This window comes from Ceratotherium simum, chromosome 1, assembly GCF_057802395.1.
Source record: "Ceratotherium simum simum isolate JZ-2026a chromosome 1, ASM5780239v1, whole genome shotgun sequence".
Classification (NCBI taxonomy): domain Eukaryota; kingdom Metazoa; phylum Chordata; class Mammalia; order Perissodactyla; family Rhinocerotidae; genus Ceratotherium; species Ceratotherium simum.
The window spans coordinates 86442857-86464506 of NC_141900.1; the positions used below are offsets into that span (position 1 = coordinate 86442857).

The following is a 21650-nucleotide window of genomic DNA, read 5'->3' on the forward strand; positions in this document are numbered from 1 at the left end:
TTACTATTATTAGTGACTTAAAATGATGCTTTTGAACAAGAAGATGCTGGGTACTTTTGGTGACTAGCACCATCCCCACATTTTTTCTTTTAAATTCCTGAGCTATTGTTTACTAATACATTCTTTTATTACTATTTCTACTAAAGCTGAATGTTACTTGGGTGGAAAACCTAATTACTTTCTTTTCTAGGTCCCTAAGCCCTTTGCTAATGTTTCTGTCTGAGAGTTCCCAAAGCCAGGGTTCTAGGAGAGTTTGGCATGTCTGAACAGCTGAACCACGAGATAATGGAGTAGGTCCGGCAGAGTGTGGGAGCAGGGCATTCTGTCAATAAAAGAGCTCACTTCTCTGCACACATGGCCAGTTAATTGGCCATTCTGGGAAAGTACGGATGGGGAGGGGGGCTTCTGAGAATCGCCGGTGACAGTTAAGTGGCCTTTTGTTGATGTCCTCTGCTGAACAATTTTGTTGGATTTAGTCTCTGCCTTTCCTCCGCTTCCTGTGGATTTTCTGTTAGATTCATCATTTACCATTCAGGCATCATCTTTCACTTTCTCCTTCCAATATGACTGCTTTGTGTGCTGGCCTCTGTTTTATTCCTGCTATTCTCAGACCATAAAGGGGGCTGTGTGGGGCTTCAGCAGGACCGAGAAATTGGCTCTGCTCTCTGTTGAGAACTATAATAATGGCTGCAGTGACCTTCATGTCTGGCAGAAAACGTACTACCTCTCCCAGCATAGTGGTGACCCCCTGCAGATAGAGAGAAGGGACTCTTCACTGAATTCCTTCTCGTACAATACATACTTCCTTTGTTCCCTCTCCATTCTCTTCTCTTCTCATTCTCCCCACTGCAACTGGAGTACTGACCTAAGATGCGGCTGTGACTAAGAGTTAATGCTTTGAAATAATAATACGTTACATTTTGCAGGCTTTGCCAAGCCAATTCACTCAAATTGTCTCACCTAATACCCCCCACCCCAAATCCTGTGAGGTAGGGAGGGGAGGTGTTATTAACCCCATCTGGCTGGTGAGTACACCGAGATTGAGAGATTAGGTCAATTGTCCCAGATCTTTTAGACGTGAAGTGAACACCGGCTGTCTGTCTCTAAACCCTGCGTCCTTTCTGTGGTGTCCACACCCGTATGTGTAAGGAGGCTGTGGCCCAGGGAAAGTGTGAGTGGAAGGCGAGGGAGACGGAAAGTGGAAGAAAAGCATTAAATGAGGAGGGAGGAAAGGAGCGATGTCCTTGGTGCTCTAACTACTCTCATCTTTCTCTGGAGATGGAGGATTCGATGTTCACTAGAGGCTGGCCCAGCAAACCTCCAGGGAGGAGAGAAAGCTAAGGGCTTTGTCTTCCTCTTTCCCTCTTCCCTCTCCCCTTCCCAGGAGAGGATTTGCCTAGAAGTGGGGAGGGGCGGCCCTAGGTCTCCCAAGGCCTGGCATGTGGGAATCACCTGCTGGGTCTCCCAGAAAGCCTAATGCCCATTCTCAGGCCGGGCCTGCCGGCCTTTAGGTGCTGTGCTGTCCTGAGGCCTTGGCCATGCCTATGTGAGAGGAAAGCCACTGAAGCTCACCTGGAGGAAGAAGCATGCAGGGCACTGGCAGAGGAGGCATGGGCCCTGGGCTGTCCCCTGTGGACAGGCGCACGCTCCTGGTCTGCAGCTTTATCCTGGCAGCAGCTCTGGGCCAAATGAATTTCACAGGGTGAGTGGCTGCTCCCTAGTGGGAGGGAGGATGGCCAGGAGCTAGGGGACCAGGTGTCCCAGCGGGGAGGTGGCTGTCCTGCTGGGACCAAGGCAGAGGAAGGAGTCAGGATTTTAGTTCCCATCCTGAACCCACTTCCAACTCCATAATCTCCCAATCTCATGCTCAAGGGCAGGACACGCAGCTGTATTATTGTCCCTCCCCAAATCCAGAGTTCTTAATCTGGGGTCTATGGGTAAGCTTTCAGGGCTCCAAGAATCCTCTGAAATCATATGTAAAATTTTTTGTGTATCTACTTTTTTTATGGGAGAAGGGTTTATAACTTTCCTTTGATTCTTAGAGAGGTTAGTAACCCCCAAAATGCTATGCATCCCTACCATATGGATGTGGTATTGTCCTCCTTTGAATAGCAATAAGCACTAGTATAAATAATATATAGTATACTATACTATTTTAAATATATAAAATAATATAATATAATAAGCCATAGCAGCCCTGGTGGTCTAGTGGTTAAGATTTGGCACTCTCACTGCTGCGGCCTGGGTTCACGTTTGTTTCCTGGAAACAAACCACACTATCCGTCTGTTGGCTGTCATACTGTGGCGGCTGTGTGTTGCTGTGATGCTGAAAGCTATGTCACTGGTATTTCAAACACCAGCGAGGTTATCCATGGTGGACAGTTTTCAGCGGAGCTTCCAGACTAAGACAGATTAGGAAGAAGGACCTGCCACCCACTTCCAAAAAAATTGGCCATGAAAACCCTATGAATTGCCTCCAAGCATCGTCTGATATAGCACTGGAAGATGAGAGGATGGCGCATAAAGCCCGGACAGGGTTCCGCTCTGCTGTTCACAAGGTCGCTTAGGAGTCAGAATCAACCCCACAGCACTAACAACAATGGCTAGTATCATACACCAGGCCCTCTATGGACATGATTTCTCAGTCTCCCAAAGATCCCGCAAGGTAACTACTCCATAGTAGAGAAGAGGAGACACAAGCTTAGAGACGGGGTTCATCATCCACGGTATCAGAGTCAGTCAGGGAGGGAGCCAACGCCATCCCAGGCATCAGATCCCAGAGGTCACACTGCAGGCTGCTCAGTTAACACCACCTCCCACCCCCTCCAGTGGGACAAGAAGGGGTGAGACCGGGGGGACCCTATAAGGTAGGGTGAGGCTGATCTCTCCTATGTCCTTAGGCTCTTGGGCGAAGGCAAGGAGAGGGTACTAGGTTTGGACAGACCATGGCCTTGGGCCCTTGTATGAGAGCACTTGGGGCCATCGTTGGACCCTTGGCCCCCTGTCTCTATTCCTTTGTCCCCTTCATTCCTTTTGTTGTTCTGCCCTCCTCCACCCCACACATTCGTTTCCCATCTTTCTTCCCCTGTCTTGGCTGCGGGTTCATCAGTAGCACTGACAGGCTTTATTTAATCCCCTGGGTGGTCTGTCCTTGGGGCTGGAGAGACAGCTGGCCCCAGGCTGGAGGACTTGTGTGCTTCCCAGAGCTATAAGTCCTTCTACTCAGCAGTCCTCCAGCCTCCTGGTGACAAGGTGCCTCCCAGCCTTCCTGCCTGGTCCCCTCAGCCTGGTCTCTTCTGCCTCCTCCAAGCAGCACAGCCTTCCAGGAATCCCTCTCACTGCTCCCTCTCCCCACGTCTTTCTAGAGACCAGGTTCTTCGAGTCCTGGCTAAAAATGAGAAGCAGCTTTCACTTCTCAGGGATCTGGAGGCCCTGAAGCCCCAGAAGGTGAGGACTCCTCAGGGCTTGGGGACATGTACTCCCCTCCTTCACAGTGGCTTGCACTTTAGGCTCCCCGTCCTGCTCCCCAAACCCCAAACCTGCCCTCAAGATGTCTCTGCCAAAGATCACAACAGTGTGGAAAAATCAAATGTGGCTCCTCTTCTGGAAAGGTTGGGAACACTTGCCCAGAAGGTTGGGTGGCCCTTCTTGGCTTTCCCCTCTGTCCTGATGGGGCGCTACTGAGCAGACCCTCTCGGGGGGGCCACTCTGAAAACAGCTGGAATGTCCTGAAGCCACATGGGAGGTACGTATGTCTCTGGCTGGGATGCCATGCAGCATGCAGACTGGACATGTCTGTTTCCCAGTTGAAATGGCTTAGCTTGGCAAACTTGTGTTTTATTTGGGTTCGTCCCTGTGCGCCTGAGCATTTGTTTCCAAGAACATTTGTCCTCTGCAAGTATTCCACGATGGAAAACATTTTCTTCAACTATTATCATAGAAGGGTTTTGTTTGAGGGCTATTGAAACAACCAGATATTTCTGGAGGTGGCCCAAAGCCCTTGTTCCTATTTGTATGAGTGCCCCGATCAACCAGGACTCATAACGCTGTACAATAATTCTCTCCATTTTACAAGTTGAAAAATAGAGTAGCATTCAGATGACATGGGGACCCAGATTAGGCCTTTCCTACTGTATCTCCCAGGTTTGGGGGCAGTGAACTCTCTTCTGACCAGAGTTCTTCTGTGTATTAATGTCCCAGATGATGAGCCATTTGACTTTTAGAAACTGTGCTCTTTGGATCCGGGCAAAGTTATATGTGTGAGTGGAGCTGGGAGATGAAGGTGCTTGAAATTAGAGACGAAAACTCAGTGCCTTGGCGATTGTGTTTGTCCTGGTCTTGCTGCTCGGCCTTAGGTTTTCATTATGGCACTGGGGCCCTTTTAACCATATAAGGGAAGATCATCTGGCTCGCCAGGGTGCCTACAAGATTGTGTGTAAGGACATGTGATAAATGTGCCCATTTTTCTTTCCCTGTGAACAAGGTGGACTTCTGGCGTGGCCCCGCCAGGCCCAGCCTCCCTGTGGATGTGAGAGTTCCTTTCTCTGAACTGAAAGATGTCAAAGCTTATCTGGAGGCTCACGGCCTTGCTTACAGCATCATGATAAAGGACGTCCAGGTGAGGGCCCGCCCCAGCGCTGCAGCGCGGGGCTCATCTTCCACTGCCTTTCCGGTTTGGGCACAACATGAAGGAAAAAGATCCAGGGCTAAAATGGACGTCTTGTTTCTGGAGTTCTATCTGCATTTTTGTGAACCAGCAGTGGAAGGAATGAAAGCTCATGCTTCTCAGAGAAAATTTAAATCTAAGACAGAGTTCATGGCGGGGAAGCACTCCTAGTGTGGTAACAGGGTCGCTTGTGGACGAGTCCTTTTACGGAGGGATTTGCAGCTCATAGCAAAGGAGGGGAGGGGGAGAAGGAAGACGGGAAGAAAGAGCTCAGGCCTTTTCTATGCACCATGGGAAGGCAACTCTGGATGGCTTCCTTTGCTTTTCTGACTGCTCCCCCCGTGCCTGTGTGTCCCAGCCATCCAGGGAATTCTTTCACTCTAGAGAAGCGGGAGGAGGTGAGAGAAGCCGCGTGTGGGCCCTGCTGTTTCCCTCACTAGACACCTCTCCCAGGCAGGATTCTCCCAGAGGAACAGCTTTGGCTGTTCCTGGTAGGGGGAAGGAAGACTCGCTCCCAGGCACCCCAATCTCCTCTCTCCCACTTGTTGCTGCACCTTACAGTGTCTCTTCTGAACATCAAGAAATTCTATTTCAATTGTTCTATCTTCAAGGATATCCCAAGGAGCCTCCTTCCTAAAGCGAGTCTTTTGGGTACCACTCCTTGGTTAGGCCTCTGGCTGCACCCTCTGCAGATGCTGTTGTGTACCTGTAGAACGATATCCACAAAGATTCATTCCCAACCACGCTGTGCTGCAGCTAATCTCCTCTAAGCGCTTGAGTGTGGGAACACAGCCTCCCGGGAGCGCACACACTTGACACCGCATGCCAGGGGATAAAGGCATCAGGCAGCGTTCCTTTCTCGCGCAAGCACAGGGCCGGGCCACTCAGGTCCATTCAAAGACCTTTATTCCTCATCAGGCACATCTGTTTCCTGCTCAACATGTAGGGATGGGCTATTTCTCTAATTAAGTCTCCCACAAACAAAAATGGGGAAACTCCTGCAGACAAGAGAGGCTACTACATCCAAAGAAATAGAACTCACTTCTCATTTTTAGCCCGTGCCTGCATTTTGAAGTTTGCATTTCCCTGCTTCTGCCCCACCCTGGAAACCACAGCATTTGGCAAACAGATATGAAGAGGTCTCTAAAAATTATCTGTTGATTTCTGCTTATCAAGAATGGCCCTAGAGGCACCCCTGAGCCTCCCCGACTGGCTCCTCTGGAGTTGGTTGTCTGCGTTCTCCTTGGCCTGTCCTCTCCTGTCGTCCTCAGCTCTGCAATTGCTCTGGTAGTTTTTCACTCCCTCTCATTGTACTGGACTCGCAGCCCTAACCCAGCTAGGCAGGATTTTCACCAACAACGCACTCTGTCTGCAATGCATTAAGCTCTGATTTTCATACTTGAGATCACATTTTGGCGTCTAGGGTACTGGGAGAGGGTGGGGCTGCTGTGTTGAGTTGATTTGTGGTGAGGATGAGGGAAGGTGTCCAGGAGGAGGAAAGCTCAGAGGCGCTAACAGGAGGGGAAGGGCTTTGCACCACTCAGGTTGTTGGCCTCCAGTCTCACGCAGACCTGATTTCTCCCTGTCTTCTGGTTCTGCTCAGCCTCAGGATTTGGCATAGTGTCTTCTGCATGGTGGGCCATCGACAACTGTCTGCTGAATGAGTTACTCTACTGGCAGGCTCAGGAAGAGCATGCCCAGAGAGAGACCTTACAAAATGTTGGTCTTTGTCTCCAGAGCCCCCTCCCCTGACCCCCTCAAGGTCCAGGATCATGCGCCTTATCCATCTTTATACCCCAGCACTTACTGTAGGATCTGCTGCTTAGTTGGGGCTTAATAAATGTTAGTTGAATTAATGGATGTGAGAAGGAAATGAAGGAGAGGGTGTGTTTGCTTGATAATACTAGGTTGCAAGTGAGTGTGAAAAATCTTGGTGCTCACTTTCCCTTTGGCCAGAGGCCCTGGAGAGTTTTGAGGAAGGGAAGTGCTCTGCCTCCTGCCTGCCCTGTGATCAGAGGGATGCTTGAGATGGAAGCTGTGGGTTCATTCATTCCACCCACGGATACAGAGATACCTACTGTGTGCTGGGTATTGGGCCAAAGGCTGGAAATACAAAGATAAGAAATGCAGCCCCTGTATCTAGGGGAGCTGAACTGGAGGGTCGTGGGGGTGGGGAGCGGAGGGGAGTAAATCGGTGATTACAATGAAGTGGATGAGTGCGCTGATGGAGTGGAGCAGGTTGCTATGGGAGCGAGTACAAGAGGCACTGCACGTCTGGGCTCTGAGAAGGCAGTAATTACGGTGGTGCGGTGTGGCTGAAGAGCCGGCGAGCTGGGGACAGGGGGAGGGGAGCCCCTACCCTGTTTTGCGATGAGGCTGAACCAGATCACAAAGGGCATCCTCCATGGGGTGAAGAGGTCGAGATTTTATCCCGAAAACTGTGGGGGAGCCATCGGAGGGCTCTGACGTGATCAGATTTGCATTTAAGAAAAATCCCTCTGAGAGTGACAGTGTGGGGTTGGGGACAGGAGCAGGGAGAGACTGACAGGCAGGAGGGTGGTGAGGAAATTGCAGTGGGCCAGGCAAGAAATTATCTGATTCCGAGTGAGGTCTATTTGCATTTAATTTTTCCTCACCTCCTCGTTCTTTTCAGCCCTTTGGTTTTTGTGTTTTTTTCCCCGGGATGAGTCACCGTGGAAAGGCTTCACTTGAGCAATCAGCTCTGTGGATTTTAATGGCTTTTTTCTGATTACAAAATTAATAAATATTCATGTAGATAATTTGGAAAATAGGGGAAAGCATGAAGGAGAAAACAAAAATCACCCATGCTCTGAGCATCTGGAGCAAAATACAATTTAGTGTAAATATTGCTTTACGAATTTTCCCCTTTCTCCTGGGTCATTCCCATTAGCATACAAATATAGAGTTATTTGTCTCATCTTCAAAAAATCCTTTTTTGAGCCCCCCCCCCACAGCTATCACCCCATTTCTCTGCTTCCACGTAGAGCAAAACTCCTGGAAATATTGACTATACTTGCCGTCTCCTTCCCTCTCCTCCGGCAGACCATCCACCCCTCGCTTCACCAAAACTGCCCTTGTCAATGTCACACACATCTCCTAGGTCCACCTCTGAGGTCAGCTCTGAGTGCTCATTGTTCTTTCATCCTTCAGCACACTAGTCACTTGCTTCTCATTGCAACACGTCTCTTTCTTTGGCTTCCGGGCCACTGCACTCTCCTGGGTTATCTCATCTTACTGGCTGCTCCTTTGCATATTGTTTTGCTGTTTCCCAGCTCTGTCCTTGGATTTCTCCTCTGTCCCCTCATCCAGGATCATGGTGTTGAAGACCTTCAGCCTCCTGAATACTCCCATGTTTATAGCTCCAGCCAGACTCACATATCCAACCTGAACCCCTCTTTTCAGAGTTCAGGAGGAATCCAGATTTCCTGGTCATGCCTTGTAATAACTGTTCCATCACAGAGTCCTGGAGTCACCCCAAGGGTTGCTATTGTTGTCCTGTCATTGTCATCATCATCATAGCTAGCATTTACTACATGCTAGGCGATGTTCTAAGCATTTTATATGTATTAACCCTTCTAATCCCCATGAGAACACTGTAAAGTATGTGATCACATGACCTCCATTTTATGAAGGCACAGAGAAATTAGCAATTTAGTAAACCGAGGCACAGAGAAATTAGTAATTTGCCCAAGACAGTGACAGCGTCAGGATTGAATCTGAGACAACCTGGCTACAGGCGCTGCACTCTTTGCTCTTGTGCCATCTGCCTCCTCAGCAGTGGTCATTGTTGTCTGTGTGGTGTTTTAACTTTGCCTTTTGGGCAGTGAAACCACGGTTTAGCCTTGACCCCTGAGGGGGTCCATTCTGATAACCCTAGATCCGTGGCCACCCCCCACGTAGGCATGGACTGTAGCTGCCACCAGCCAGGCAGCTGCTACTGCAAACGTTAGGCCTGGAAGAGAAGGCCAGGAACTTGTGAGGAGAGGTGACTGCTGCCGTCACAGAGCGGGGGTTAGGACCCATCTCCTGCTCCCCACTGCTGTCTCCAGGAGCTGCGTCCATTCTACGTCTGTGCTTGGAGTTCAGCTGCTGAGTGCCGTTCCGGTCTCCTCCCCTCCCCCATCCTGGAGATGCTGTTCTTTCCTTAATGTTCCCATCCTTCCTTACCCCTGTCATAAATTAATTCACACCAAGGTATTACTTTCCCTGACAGGTTATGGCTTCCAGGGAGGCAAATGGCTTACTTTTGAGTTTTTTTTTTCTCTGAGAAGCCTGACAGGGCTGTAATTAGGCATTCCTGAGCCTGTGGCAGGACTGCATTCTTAGTTCTCCCATCCCCTTCCTTCAGCCCTGTGAAGGGAGCAAACATCTGTGTATTTTTCAAGCCAGGGTAGATTAATGTTCCTGGAATTGGGGCCCAGCTGCGAGGGCTGAGCATTCCCAATTTGTAAGCGGGTGTCATATCCATTCACAAGGCTGTGAGGGTGTTTGGACAGTTATTTGCAGTTTGGTGTCGACTTCCCATTCGCCTCCAAGCTGTGTGTGGAACAAAGGACAGCCTCATGGGAGCTGTCTTCCTGTGGGTGTCCCTGGGCTGTGTGGGAAGAGTGAGGTCTCTGGTCCTTTCTGCCCAGTTTCTCCTCCCTGTCCTCCACTTTCACCCTCCGCCTCAGGCCCTTCACCAGCCCCTAGGAAATTAGATATATGTCCTCTGTAACTTCATTCCAGTGGGACCAGAGTGGGGACCAGACCGGCCCTGACTCTGGGTGCGCTGGCTGGCCGCCTCTCTCCCCTGCAGCTGCTCACCACAGCTGGTAGTGCCCGGCCTACAGTGATGGGCACACATGGGTGGTGGCGGCTGCTGAGATTTCCGTCGATTTCCTGGGAAGAAGACATTCCTTTTGTTAGGGCTTCCCGGAGTGGTGGTGATGTCGGTGAGGATCCCGGCGCCTCCAGCCATCTCTAACCTAACCAGCAATCCCAGCTTTGCCCGAGTGGGAACGTCTCCAGCCCAGCCAGTTCAGCTACAAAACGTTGCAATGACAATTGCCTGGCATGTAGTCGGTGCTCAAAAAGAAAATAAAATGAGCCCCAAACATCGATTTCCAGTCCCATTTTAAAATCTGTGAACTGGAGGTTTGTGAGCAAGCTGACTGGGGCAGCAGGGTGAGTGAGTCACTGGGCAATGGCTTAGTCCCAAGCAGGGGACTCTCTTCCAGCCCTGGGACGGAAGACTCCATGGCTGCTGCTTCATTTTAAGCCGTTAGGGCTTTCTGTTTTTGCGTTAGTATTATTCATTCATTTAGAAGATCCTACTTACTGAAGTAGTATAAGCACATTGCCAAAATGTAAAAATAGAGAAAAGAAAAAAAATGCTTAAAATCATAATCCTTCTATCCTAACAGGCATTGTTAGCATTTTAGTATATATATTTTTTGGCATTTTAGTGTCTTGCTTTCCTATGCTTGGGGTACTAGCTTTTTCCTTGTTTTAAAACACTTTTTAATTGCAAGAATAGTACGATGGACTTTTCACCTGTTGTTAACATTTTTTACATTTGCTTTCTCTCTCTCTCTATGTATATGCACACGCGTGTCTGTATCTATATACACATATATAGATATGTATATCTATATGTGTGTGCGTGCTTGTTATTACTGTTAGCCTTTAGTTTTGATAGCTAGCTAGCCTTAAGGAACCCAAGGCTAGGAACTAGGATAGCTGGGTTCTTATCTCACTTCTGGCCCTTATTAGCTTTGCTGTTAAGTCCCTCACCTCTCCAATCTGCTTTAGCTCTAAAATGTGAATAGTTGATTCCTGCCTTGTTATCTGGTCATCTGACAAGATCAACTGAGATGATGAGGATAAAGATGCCCGTAAACTCAAAGACTTACTTGTGGCCCAGAGCTTCAAACCAGGGGTGACTTTGGGTTGAGGTCCTCTGCTTTCCCAGCACCCTTTGTGGCTGAGGGGCCCAGGAACTTCCCATACTGGACAGTCAGCACTGAGTCCTGGAGTGCCTTGGCCCCTGGGTGGCAATGTAAGGGTATGAACTTGGGGTGAAAGGCACCTGCCCACCTCACTGAGTCCCATGCTGGGAAAAATGTCCCAGGATGATCAACCCAACCCAGGCAATATACTGCCCTCTCTCTGGTCAGTGGGAAGTACCATGTGAAGATTGAGTGCCAACTCCGAGTTGATACCCCAGGTCATTGCTTTTGGATCACCTATTCTTGTGTTTAAGAGGCAGTTAACATGGTGAGTGAAAGACTGTTGGAACATTAATAATAATGATTTGGATTGGCTTTGTTCACACCTGGCTTTCTGAATGCCTTGGACACCAATTGTCTAGGCTACTTCCTGGGAGTAGAGTTGATGTTGGGGTTCAGGGGAGCCCTCTGCTCCCACAGGGAGTCAGTGCACATAGTTCAGCTTGGGCCTTGACTCAACAGAGTGTTCATAGAGGGCAAAAGCAATGTCGGCAGTAGACCATGAGCGTCTTTTCCAAAATACTTTCATATCCATTATTACATTTCTTCCTGTGAGATGAGCAAGGCAGGTATTGCTGTCCCAATTTTCAAGCTGAGGGAATTAAGGTCAAGGTTCCACAGCCAGTTAGTGGCAGTGGCAGACTTGGAATGCAGCTCTCTAGACTCCTTGCCTGTGCTCATTTGAGAAGTGGTGGCATGAATGACAGCTTACCAAGCGGAAGAATCACCCAGCAACCCAGCATCTCCTCGTGTTGTACAGCTCACACTCATTTTGGCTCATTCTCATGTGTGGATGCTGTCTATGTGCACAGCCAGCTGAGGCAGAGCTCAGAAGAGGCATGGTCGGCCCAGCCCTCTCTTCCCTTCCAATATGTGCTCCTGTCTTCTAGGTGCTGCTGGATGAGGAGAGAGAAGCCATGGCGAAATCCCGCCGGCTGGAGCGCAGCACCAGTAGCTTCAGTTACTCCTCTTACCACACCCTGGAGGAGGTAGGTCTGCCCAGTTAAGCTCCAGGCTCTGTTGTCCCTTTGGGCCCTCAGGATCTCCAGACTCAGGCAGAGACTAGTGAAGGACTTTGGGGTCTACGGGGCTGTGAACTGAGACTTGGGGGGTACAGAGCAGACACTGGGCGAAGGTCTGTTGGTAGACAGCTTCAAAGAGATCCAGAAGCCAGGATTCAGACAGAGGGGACTGTGGTGCAATAGTACAGCCTATGACAGGTAGTGAACCAGAGTAATGGGTCTGCTAGGCAGAACACTATGGCGGGGACCCGTCATGGGCCAGAACAGAGCAGGTAGAGGCACCTTCATATCCAACACTCTGGCTAGGGATCCAGGGGTCTTGACCTCTCCTGGTGTTAAGTGGCCCCAGATGTAGGTACTAGAGGGTAGAAGGGGCAGGGAGCCAGGCACACTGGAGAGCCATTTTGTAGAATAAAAGAGTTGCCTTCACTTGGAGAAAATTCCTGATCACAGTTATAGCAGCTAGGGCAGGTGTGACTGATTGTGACCTGTCTGTAAAGGAGAATATATAAGGAGAGCATAGGGGTGCCCAGTCCAGAAAGAAACTCAAGGCACAGGTCCCATTTCCACATAAAGGATGTGACATTATTGATATTGTCCACTCTATTATTATCGTCATCACTCTTGCCATTTCACAAGACCTATAATAGAAAATTCGTTTTATTTCATATATTTGTTAATTCAATTATGTGTATTGAAAGAATAAGAGAATGAATTAATAAAGTCCTTCAGTATTTATTGATGTCAGAGATAAATAACCCTCCCTTCCAGGAGCTTAGAGTCTAAAAGGGGTGAGAAGACCAAAACAACACTGTGAGGTCTATGAGATCTGTCAAATGGATTGAATGGGCCAAGAGAATGGAGGCAAGAGAGAAAATTTCCAACCAGAGAGAGCCTTGCAGACCGACCCTGGGGACTGAGTAGGCTCAGCACATGCTGTTCTTCCAGGCTAAGGTTTAGCTCTGCACGGTGGTGAGAAGCCTGGGAATCTGGGCTGACCACAGCTTGTTGCCTTAGGTCTGCAGGGCATCTTTGATTTTTGCAGTTCTTGATTTGGGTTCTTTTAGATCCTCAAGGGAGGTGGGGAAGCGTTAAGGAGGGTGGGATGAGGGAAGGAGAACATTCAGAGAGGTCCTGGGGTTCACCCCCTCCCTACTTGACTGCCTGTCTGATAAACTTCATTCCTTTCAGATATATAGCTGGATTGACAACTTTGTAACTGAGCATTCAGATATTGTCTCAAAAATTCAGATCGGCCACAGCTTTGAAAATCGGTCCATTCTTGTCCTGAAGGTAAAAGCTCAGTAGTGTTGACCACTAGACTCTACAGTGAGAGCCTCTGGCACGAGATTGAGCCTCTGGCATGAGATTGAGCCTATGTGGGGTCGTGGCTGGGTAGGAGTTTTGGGGAAAGAGAAGATTGTATGCCCCTGTCCTGAGATGACCCACAAGTTATGGGATTGTGGTATTCAGGGACCCACCCTTGTAAGTATGGCCAGGTGACATTGTGGTGACCTGGCACGTCCTGGGTCAGAGAGTAGGTGGGAGGGTTGCTAAGGAAATGGAACTGCAGAGTGGCAGTCATCACTCTAGACTTGGGGTGTGAGTGTGGGTGAGTCAGTATTCTTCCTGTTACCTCAGTTGCTTCATCTGTTAAGCGGAAAGAGAGGGACATAGAGGCCTCATTTGCAAACGACTTAGGTCATCTGGCTCAGGCAGCCACAGGTGGGCCTGAGACCGTGTGGAGACCTCCCAGCCCTTCACATGGGCCACTGGAAACAGAGTTGGAGCAAACTTGGCAGCTGCAGTGCCCTTGGTCATGAAGGAGGCAGGATAGCTGAGAGTGTGGGGCCCACGGAAAACAATTCTTAGTGTGGCCTACAGGGTACTCAGGAGCATGGACCACAGGGCGTTTGACATCCAGCTCTCAGGGAAGACAGGCACTGCTGCTCTCAACAATGCCCTGGGGACTCTGCTGAAGGGCCCAGTGGTCTCATCTAACTTGAGACTTGACTTCTCCTGTCCCTGCTTCAGTTTCCTCCAGGTGCTGTCTGTGTTCTCTCTTTATATACATAAGACCTTGCTACTCAAAGTGTGGTCCTTGCAGCAGCAGCAGCAGCAGACCCCGGAGCTTGTTAGAAATGCTGAACTGCAGACCCCTCACTAGACCTACGAATCAGAATCTGCATTTTAGTAAGGTCCTCAGGGGATTCAGGTGCCCTTTAAAGTTTGAGAAGCACTAGTCTAAGATACTTTCAAGACCTTGGACATTCTGTGTTTCTGGCTGGATCACTTTGCTCTCGAAGAGCATCACTGTGCCCCCACATCCATTCACTTCATGGGCTCATGCACAGGTCCCTGCACACCCCCTCTCGAGGGCACATAGGGTCACCCCAGGCAGCGAAGATACATCCGGGGTCTCCTCCCAGGCAGCTCAGGGACAGCCTTGTAGCTGTCTCGGTTCAAACTTCTTTTTGGATCCCTGTTCTTTTTCCCAGTTCAGCACTGGAGGTTCTCAGCGACGGGCCATCTGGATCGACACTGGAATTCACTCCCGGGAGTGGATCACCCATGCCACTGGCATCTGGACTGCCAAGAAGGTCAGCATGGACGATGGGGGCTGGTGCAGGGGGTGGGAGCTGCTCCACTACTTAAGGGCACCTCCAGTTGAAAAATTATACTTGGTTTGTTTAAACTCAGGGTACTTTCTACCCTCCTGCCCTTTGGAACAGCTGTCATGTGCTCTGGCCTTTTGCAGCACAGAACCCACATCTATCCTCTGCCTTCTAGTTGTTTAAAATCCAGGTCTTTGTTTCTGCACAAAGGATGTACCTGATGGCCTGATGCCACCCCTGCCTGCAGCCAATGGCCATGCAAATATCCTGCTCCACCTCGGAGGAGAGCCCAGCAGGGTCTCCCCTCCCTCACCCTGTATCTACTCTGCCTTTTCTTGCAGATTGTCAGTGAATATGGCAAAGACCGCATCCTGACGAACATACTGAACGCCATGGACATCTTCATGGAGATCGTCACCAACCCTGATGGGTTTGCTTTTACCCACAGCATGGTGAGGACATCTGGGAGGGAGGGGTTGGGGGCCAAGGGTCAGCTCTGGAGGTTTGGAGGAAAGGTCACTGCTGCTTTGGGCTGAGGTTCCCTGGGGGCCAGCCCCTCAGGGGCCCCCTGCAGAGAGTCTCACTGAGGCAGGTGGGCTGCTCAGGTATGCAGCTGCGGCTCTTGCCCTCCAACCTCCCTCCTGCTGCCCAAGGAAAGCCACTATTGGCAGCCTATACTCAGGCCTCCCTCCACACTCTGGCTTTAACCACAAAGTGTGTGATCCGCAGCATTGGCCCAGCCCCAGGCTAGCCCCATCCTGCCCTAGAGATTCTTTCCCTTTGTCCCTCCCTGTCCCACCAGACCCCCCTTCCTAGGCCAGGATGTCAGTGGCTCCCACCTCTGGGAATGGACCCAGTGAATGAGGTCACCTGACCTGGGCTTTCTCAGAACCGCTTGTGGCGGAAGAACAAGTCCACCAGACCTGGAATCTTTTGCATCGGTGTGGATCTTAACAGGAACTGGAAGTCAGGCTTTGGAGGTATGGCAATCTACTGGACCTGGGGGCAGGGCTGGAGGAGGATGTGTTGGTCCTTGGCACATTCTCCCACACAGATTATGTTGACTCATAACTTGGGAGGCAACGTATTAGCTAATGCAAGTGAGTCATGGCCAGGGACAGGCAAGCATGTGCCTAAGATTGGCTGTGGGATATGGGGAGAGCTTGTACATGTGTGTTACCTGTGTACATATGCTTAGCCTTCATGGGAAACAGCTCCTTGAGTGGAGATGAACTGCAAGGATCAAATCTTCAATATGGTGGAGAAAGGCCTAAGGTAGCTGGTTGCTCAAAACTCGGAGTTTATGGTGCCCCCAAAATGTCCCTAGCCCTTCTTTGAAGGGAGCATGCCACAAGAAAATGCCTCTGAGCTCATTCCCTGAGAGCTGTGACCTGAAATTTGCCCTTTGAGGAGGCCAGAATGGTAGTTGACATATAGAATAAGCCGCTTCCCTATCGTCAACACTGACTTGAGCCTGGTTTTTATTTTTGACCCAAGTACTTTGGGCTGATGGGCTGGTGCGTGTCTGCAGGGCTGTCTGATTCCAGGGAGGGGTGGGTAGCTTCCTCTTGAGTTCCTTGATGTTCTTCCCTGGTTATCTCCCTTACCATGCCAGGGGCACAGGGACTAGATGGGGAAACTGAGATCTCCAGGAAGCTCAGAGATGAGCACGTGGACCCTGGAAATGCAGCAATTTGGTGGGTGGGACATTGGGTCCAGCCGGGACAGTCTCCAGTACTGAGGGTTGCATGCACACAGCCCTCAGTCCCCAGATGTGGCATCCGCACTATACTGGGGGATTGGGGTTTGGCTCCACAGGAGACAGTGCCATTGCTTTTGAAAAGCAGATCCATAGACAGGTGGCCGCACCAACGAGATAGAACATTCTAGATCTGGTTGCCTATCGCTTTGAAAATCTGGCTTCTTTGAGTCTGTTCTCATTGAAATAATGACAGCTCCGAAGCTTTTGGAGCGAGGCCCCCAGTCCACTATGTGAGGGTTGCCTAAGGGTCTGGGCTGTGTGTAACCCCGTGTGTAAGGGAACACGACCCAGTAAAATTAGGTGATTCCACTTCCAAGTGACCAGACCCCTGCCCCAGGGCATCCATGTGGGCCCCTCAGAACCGGTTGAAGTGAGTGCCCATGGACCCCAAGATGGAAAGGCTAGTAGAAAGACAAATTACCTCTTAAAGAAAATAACTTTTGTGGGTTTCATTGCAGGGAAAAAAGATCAGTATATACACAATGGAAAAAAAAAAAGAAGCCCAGAGGGGACAAAAAAACTCCCAAAATCCCACTACCCAAAGATTACTGCTTTTAATAATTTACCATGTCCTTCTAGAGATTTCATTTTGCTACAAATTACATTTTTAGAGAAGGAAAAATAAATAGCTAATGAATCTATTAGCAGGTACTTGTGAAATAGGCAGGCTCAGAGGACTCTGTGAACGTCAGAGAGAAGCAGGCAGCTAATTCCCATTTGGTCAGGGCGAGATTAGTTTATTCTGCTTAGCTCAAACCAGAACTAATGGCCTGAAGTGTTTCTCCATATTTGGGCAAAGCCACCTGGTCGTTGGCAGGGGAACAGCTTTCCATGCGTGGGCTGCAAACGCAGACAAAGCTTTCAGCCTCCTCGCTCTGCTCATCTGTTGCTATTTGTCATTCATCAAGTGTAGCAGGTGCAGAAGCTCCCGGCAGACACAACAAACAGGGCCACCATTAGCTGGGCTGACTCCAGCCTGTGGGACTGTTCCTCACCCCCTTGCTCCCTGCAAGCACATCCCCTTCTAACCAGGGTCCTCACCCCAGGCAAGGCCCCACAGACCAGGAGGGGATGTGCTCCCTGCTCCCCAGTGCATTGCTCTGGGCCTTCCTGTGGCCAGAAATAGCATGAGTCTGGGCTGGTGACTCAGGCAGGAAGAGTTTGTTTATGGTTTTATTATTGCCTTAATTTAATTGCTGCATAATGAGTAGACCATCCCTCCCACCTGTACCACCTTCACCTGCACTCTCGGTGAGGACCGGTTTGCTGCAGTCCTAGAGCAGCATCTGAACTGGTTCACAGGCCAGGCCCCCCAGCTCTCCAGCCAGCCAGCTGCCCTGGGGGTCAAGAGGGATGCTCTGGCATCCTCAGGAGGCTTCAGAAGTTGGACTGATCCCTGGCCTCTGAATTGGGCTTGTGCATAGTCATTTCAGGGAGGAGGAGCGAGAGGAGGAACTGGGAAGGTTCTTTCCAAATATGTCCCTAACCCACAAATCTTGACCAGCCCAGCCCAGCCCAGCCCAGCCCTCCATGACCTGGCCCTTGGGGAGGGGAGGAAAACAGAATAGGGGAAGAGGAAGAAAAGAGATAGGGAGCAAAGAATCTAGGAGGAGATGGTGACAAATTAAATTTGTGGAAAAAAATGGAAGCACTGACCCTCTTTGTCCTCTCCCCCAGTTTTGGTCCCCAAGAAGAATTTTCGAAGACCTCTTTGCATCTGTGGTTCCCAGACCAGCCCCAGGCAACTATGGGGATCTGTTCTCTCTTTTCCTGGCCACAAGTCCTTGTTGCTCCTGGGGCCATGGCTGTGACAAAACTTGAGCAGATGCGAAGTCTGAGCACTCAACTGACAGTGAACCCAAGCCTTCCGCATGGCCATGGAGGGTCTGCAGAGAAGGGTCAGCTCAAAGGGGTCGCTGCTCATAGGGAAGGCTGGGTTGGGGCAGAGACCTGGTTTCCTGTGGAGACAATGCTCAGACAGGCTTGGCTTTCCAATGGAACCACAGTCAGGACTTAACCAATGGACAAGGCAAGGGAGCTCCCCACAGGGCTACAGAGTTGCTGAGTCATGGTGTGGCTACACTCTTGTGATGTGTTAGACTAGGGTATGCAGCAGTACCCCTCCAAATCGCAGTGGCTTAACACAATAAAAGTTTATTTTTTGTGTACATGAAGTCCAATGTGGGTCAACTCTCCTTGACAGCTCTCTTCCAATAGTAACAGAAGGATCCAGGATACTTCCTCCATCTAGAGTCTTTTACTTCCAACCATGTGAGCAGAAGAGAGTGTGAAGTCATGCTTGCTCTAAATAGCCTTGGACTAGAAGGGACACATCATTTCTGCTCACATTCTCATTGGTCATAAGTAGTCACACGGCCTTAAACTGCACAGGAGGGTGGGAAATGTAGGAGAATACGTGGATATTTTGAAAGCATGAAGTGTCTTTCCTAAAACTGGAAATTCTAACCCTTTGGGGGGTTTTATTTTACCTCCAGGAAACGGTTCTAACAACAACCCCTGCTCAGAGACTTATCATGGGCCCTGCCCTCAGTCGGAGTCAGAAGTGGCTGCCATTGTGGACTTCATCACAGCGCATGGGAACATCAAGGCTCTGATCTCCATCCACAGCTACTCTCAGATGCTCATGTACCCTTATGGCCGCTCACTGGAGCCTGTTTCAAACCAGAAGGAGTTGGTGAGATTGGCAGCTCAGGGTTTGGGGGAGGCATCCAGCAGACTCCCACAGGGTTCAGACCCTCACTTTGAAAACAAGGATCTGGACCAATAGACCCCACAGTAGGGAGGAGTGGGGAGCTTGTTCTCACGTGTGATCAAGTTCAAAGCTGGAGGTGTTGTGCTCCCGTGTCATGAGAGCCATCTACATGTTCAACTCCTAGCACTCCTAAGTCCCTGCTTCTCAGCAGTTGGTAAGGGAGCGGGGTGTGGGGAACCCCAGCCTCTTACCCTCTGGATGTAATCTTGCAGTACAATCTTGCCAAGGACGCAGTGCAGGCCATGTATGGGGTCCACGGGATCGAGTACATCTATGGCAGCATCAGCACCACCCTCTGTGAGTGAGCCTTCCCCTGGCCACTGCTTCAGGCACTGCATCCAGCAGGTGCCGGCTCTTTGCTGACTGGCAGGTCTGGTTGGCTACAGGGCAGTACCATAGATCTAGCTGGGCTGGGCCAGAGCTGACTCCCACAACTGGATAGAGGAGTGGACGGTGGAACCCAGAAGCAGGCAGCTGTATCTTTGCAACAGTAATTAATGTACAGCTCCCAATGCCTGGCTTACTGCTAAGTACTTTGAGGGGAAAGATCCTCCTTCTGGTGACCTCAAGGAGCTTTCCTTTTGCCGGGCAGAGCATGGGCTGAGTGGGCGGGCTGTGGTTCAGAGTGAGGCCTGGGCTAGGAAGCTTGGTGTGGTCTGGGGTGGGTGGGCGTTTTGCCCCCAGGGCTCACTTTCCACTCAGGATGCCTCTGTACCTTGTGGCCACACCCTGTTCTTCCTTTCGGGGGCATTTCTTTGCCCTGTTGTTTCCAGATGTGGCCAGCGGGATCACCGTGGACTGGGCCTACGACAGCGGCATCAAGTACTCCTTCAGCTTTGAGCTCCGGGACACCGGGCGCTATGGCTTCCTGCTGCCGGCCTCCCAGATTGTCCCCACGGCCCAGGAGACATGGATGGCGATTCGGACCATCATGGAGCACACCCAGAATCACCCCTACTAGCAACATTACCGAGGGCAGAGCAGGAGGGTTCGTCCTCCTCCCCAAGGCCCAAGGCCCGGCGCCCCTCCTGAAACCCAAGTTATGAATTCCCCTCCATGCCCCTCCTACCCTGACCCCTTAGGAAATAAAAACAAGTTTGAACAGGCTTGGCAGCCTCTGGTGCTGGCTGCCACCCCTTTGCGCTCAGCATTAAGGAGGGGGCAGGGGCAGCTTGAAATGCCTCTTCGCTCCCAGGTTTTCAGGAGGATGAGGGACTAGCAGGCCTTACCTTTTCTCTTCTTGCAGGTTCTCATGGCCTAGAACAGATAACTCACCCTCTGGGAGCTACTAATATACACATTGTCCCCACAGTTTTTACTTTTTATTCTGTGAGGAAGACTAGCCTTGAGCTAACATCTGTTGGCAATCCTCCTGTTTTTGCAGAGGAAGATTGGCCCTGAGCCACATCCGTGCCCATCTTCCTCTACTTTATGTGTGGGATGCCTGCCATAGCATGGCTTGATAAGCAGTGCATAGGTCCACGCCCAGGATCCAAACCTGCAAACCTCAGGCCACTGACGTAGAGCACGCAAACTTCACACCACACCACAGGGCCGGCCCCCACAGTTTTTTTACATTTTTAGATGACACTGGAGGGGACACTCTTTGATCTAAAGGAGTGGGTCTCCAGTGGTGGCATTTCTGGCACCTTGAGGGAGAGATAGGTGTGGACAGGCAGCCTCCTCCTCTTCCTGCTTCATTTCCCGTGCTGGGTAGAGAGCAGGGGCACATTTCAGAGGCCCCCACTCAGAAGATCCACTCACCCCGTCAATGAATGAACGAATCACTGGTTTGTGACCTGTTCCTCCTGGGCGTCCTCACAGGCTCTGCTGATCTTGGGAGCACAGAGTCTCAGCCTGTCAGAGCCAGCATGCAAAGCACCACACACCCAGGAAGAAGTCTCTTTCTCCTCACCATAGTCATGGTTGTCATGCATTGAGCGGTGACTCCAGGCCAGGCCATGTACCTAGTAAGCACTTTATCTAAGGGAGAGAAAGGGGCACTGTTTTGAGATGCTAATGAGCATCCTTTGAGATGCTAATGAGATCCTTCCCCCATCCTCAGCCTTCCTTGTGCCTTTTGCCATCCCCCACCACTGGGGAGCAGAGATAGTGGGTCTATTTGCCCTGCCCACAGGGGAAGGCAGGTATCCCTAAGAAGCAAGAGATAACTGGAAAGCTGAATGGGTTTGTGTAAGTTTGAGGCAGAAGCAAGACTTTCATTTGCAAAGGCCAGACTTTTGTTGTTGGTGTTGTTGCAAAAGAAAAGGATTGTGGGTACCCGTGAGTTGGCTCCTGCAGGACACAGAGCGTAGGGTTTTACTACAAATCACAGACAGGGAAGAAAGTAGGGTAAAGTAAAAACAAGCCCCCCTTTACACACAACTGTAAAAGGAGACAGAGGTTGGACCAGTGAGTGGAAGGAGGGGATCAGTGGTGATGGAAACCCCAGGTAAGGCCCATGTCCAATATGGTGCCTGAGCAGCAGATTAACAATGGCTGAGCGAGGGGTCTGGACGGGTGATTAGAGGCAGCCATATGGTTGGGTACACCTCAGTGGTACAGCTACTGAGAGCTCTGAGCAAAGAAATGAGAAGGTTGGTGGCTGAGGAGGCCTGGGGTAGAGGCAAGGAGGCCGAGCCTAGGGGTCAAGCAACCAGCGACCATGGTGGCACAGTGGGCATTCACTGGGAACACCTGTGCCCAGGACCAGCTGTGCTACGGGAAGGCCTGAGGAAGTCAGGGTAATGAACCCCTGAAGAACCCTAAGGGGAAGAGCCAGTGACGGAGGAGGAGAAAAT

General features: G+C 50.5%; 1 protein-coding gene across 1 annotated transcript; it reads left to right on the forward strand.

The window, feature by feature from the left end:
• The first annotated feature begins 1508 nt into the window (after positions 1-1508).
• Positions 1509-19944, forward strand: CPA5 (carboxypeptidase A5). Its single transcript, XM_014784803.2, has 11 exons — positions 1509-1702; positions 3366-3447; positions 4484-4618; positions 11568-11666; positions 12891-12992; positions 14198-14299; positions 14656-14766; positions 15204-15294; positions 18572-18771; positions 19062-19146; positions 19623-19944. The coding sequence occupies exons 1-11, from the start codon at positions 1587-1589 to the stop codon at positions 19808-19810; spliced, it is 1311 nt and encodes a 436-aa protein (XP_014640289.1). The 5' UTR covers positions 1509-1586; the 3' UTR covers positions 19811-19944.
• The last annotated feature ends 1706 nt before the right edge of the window (positions 19945-21650 follow it).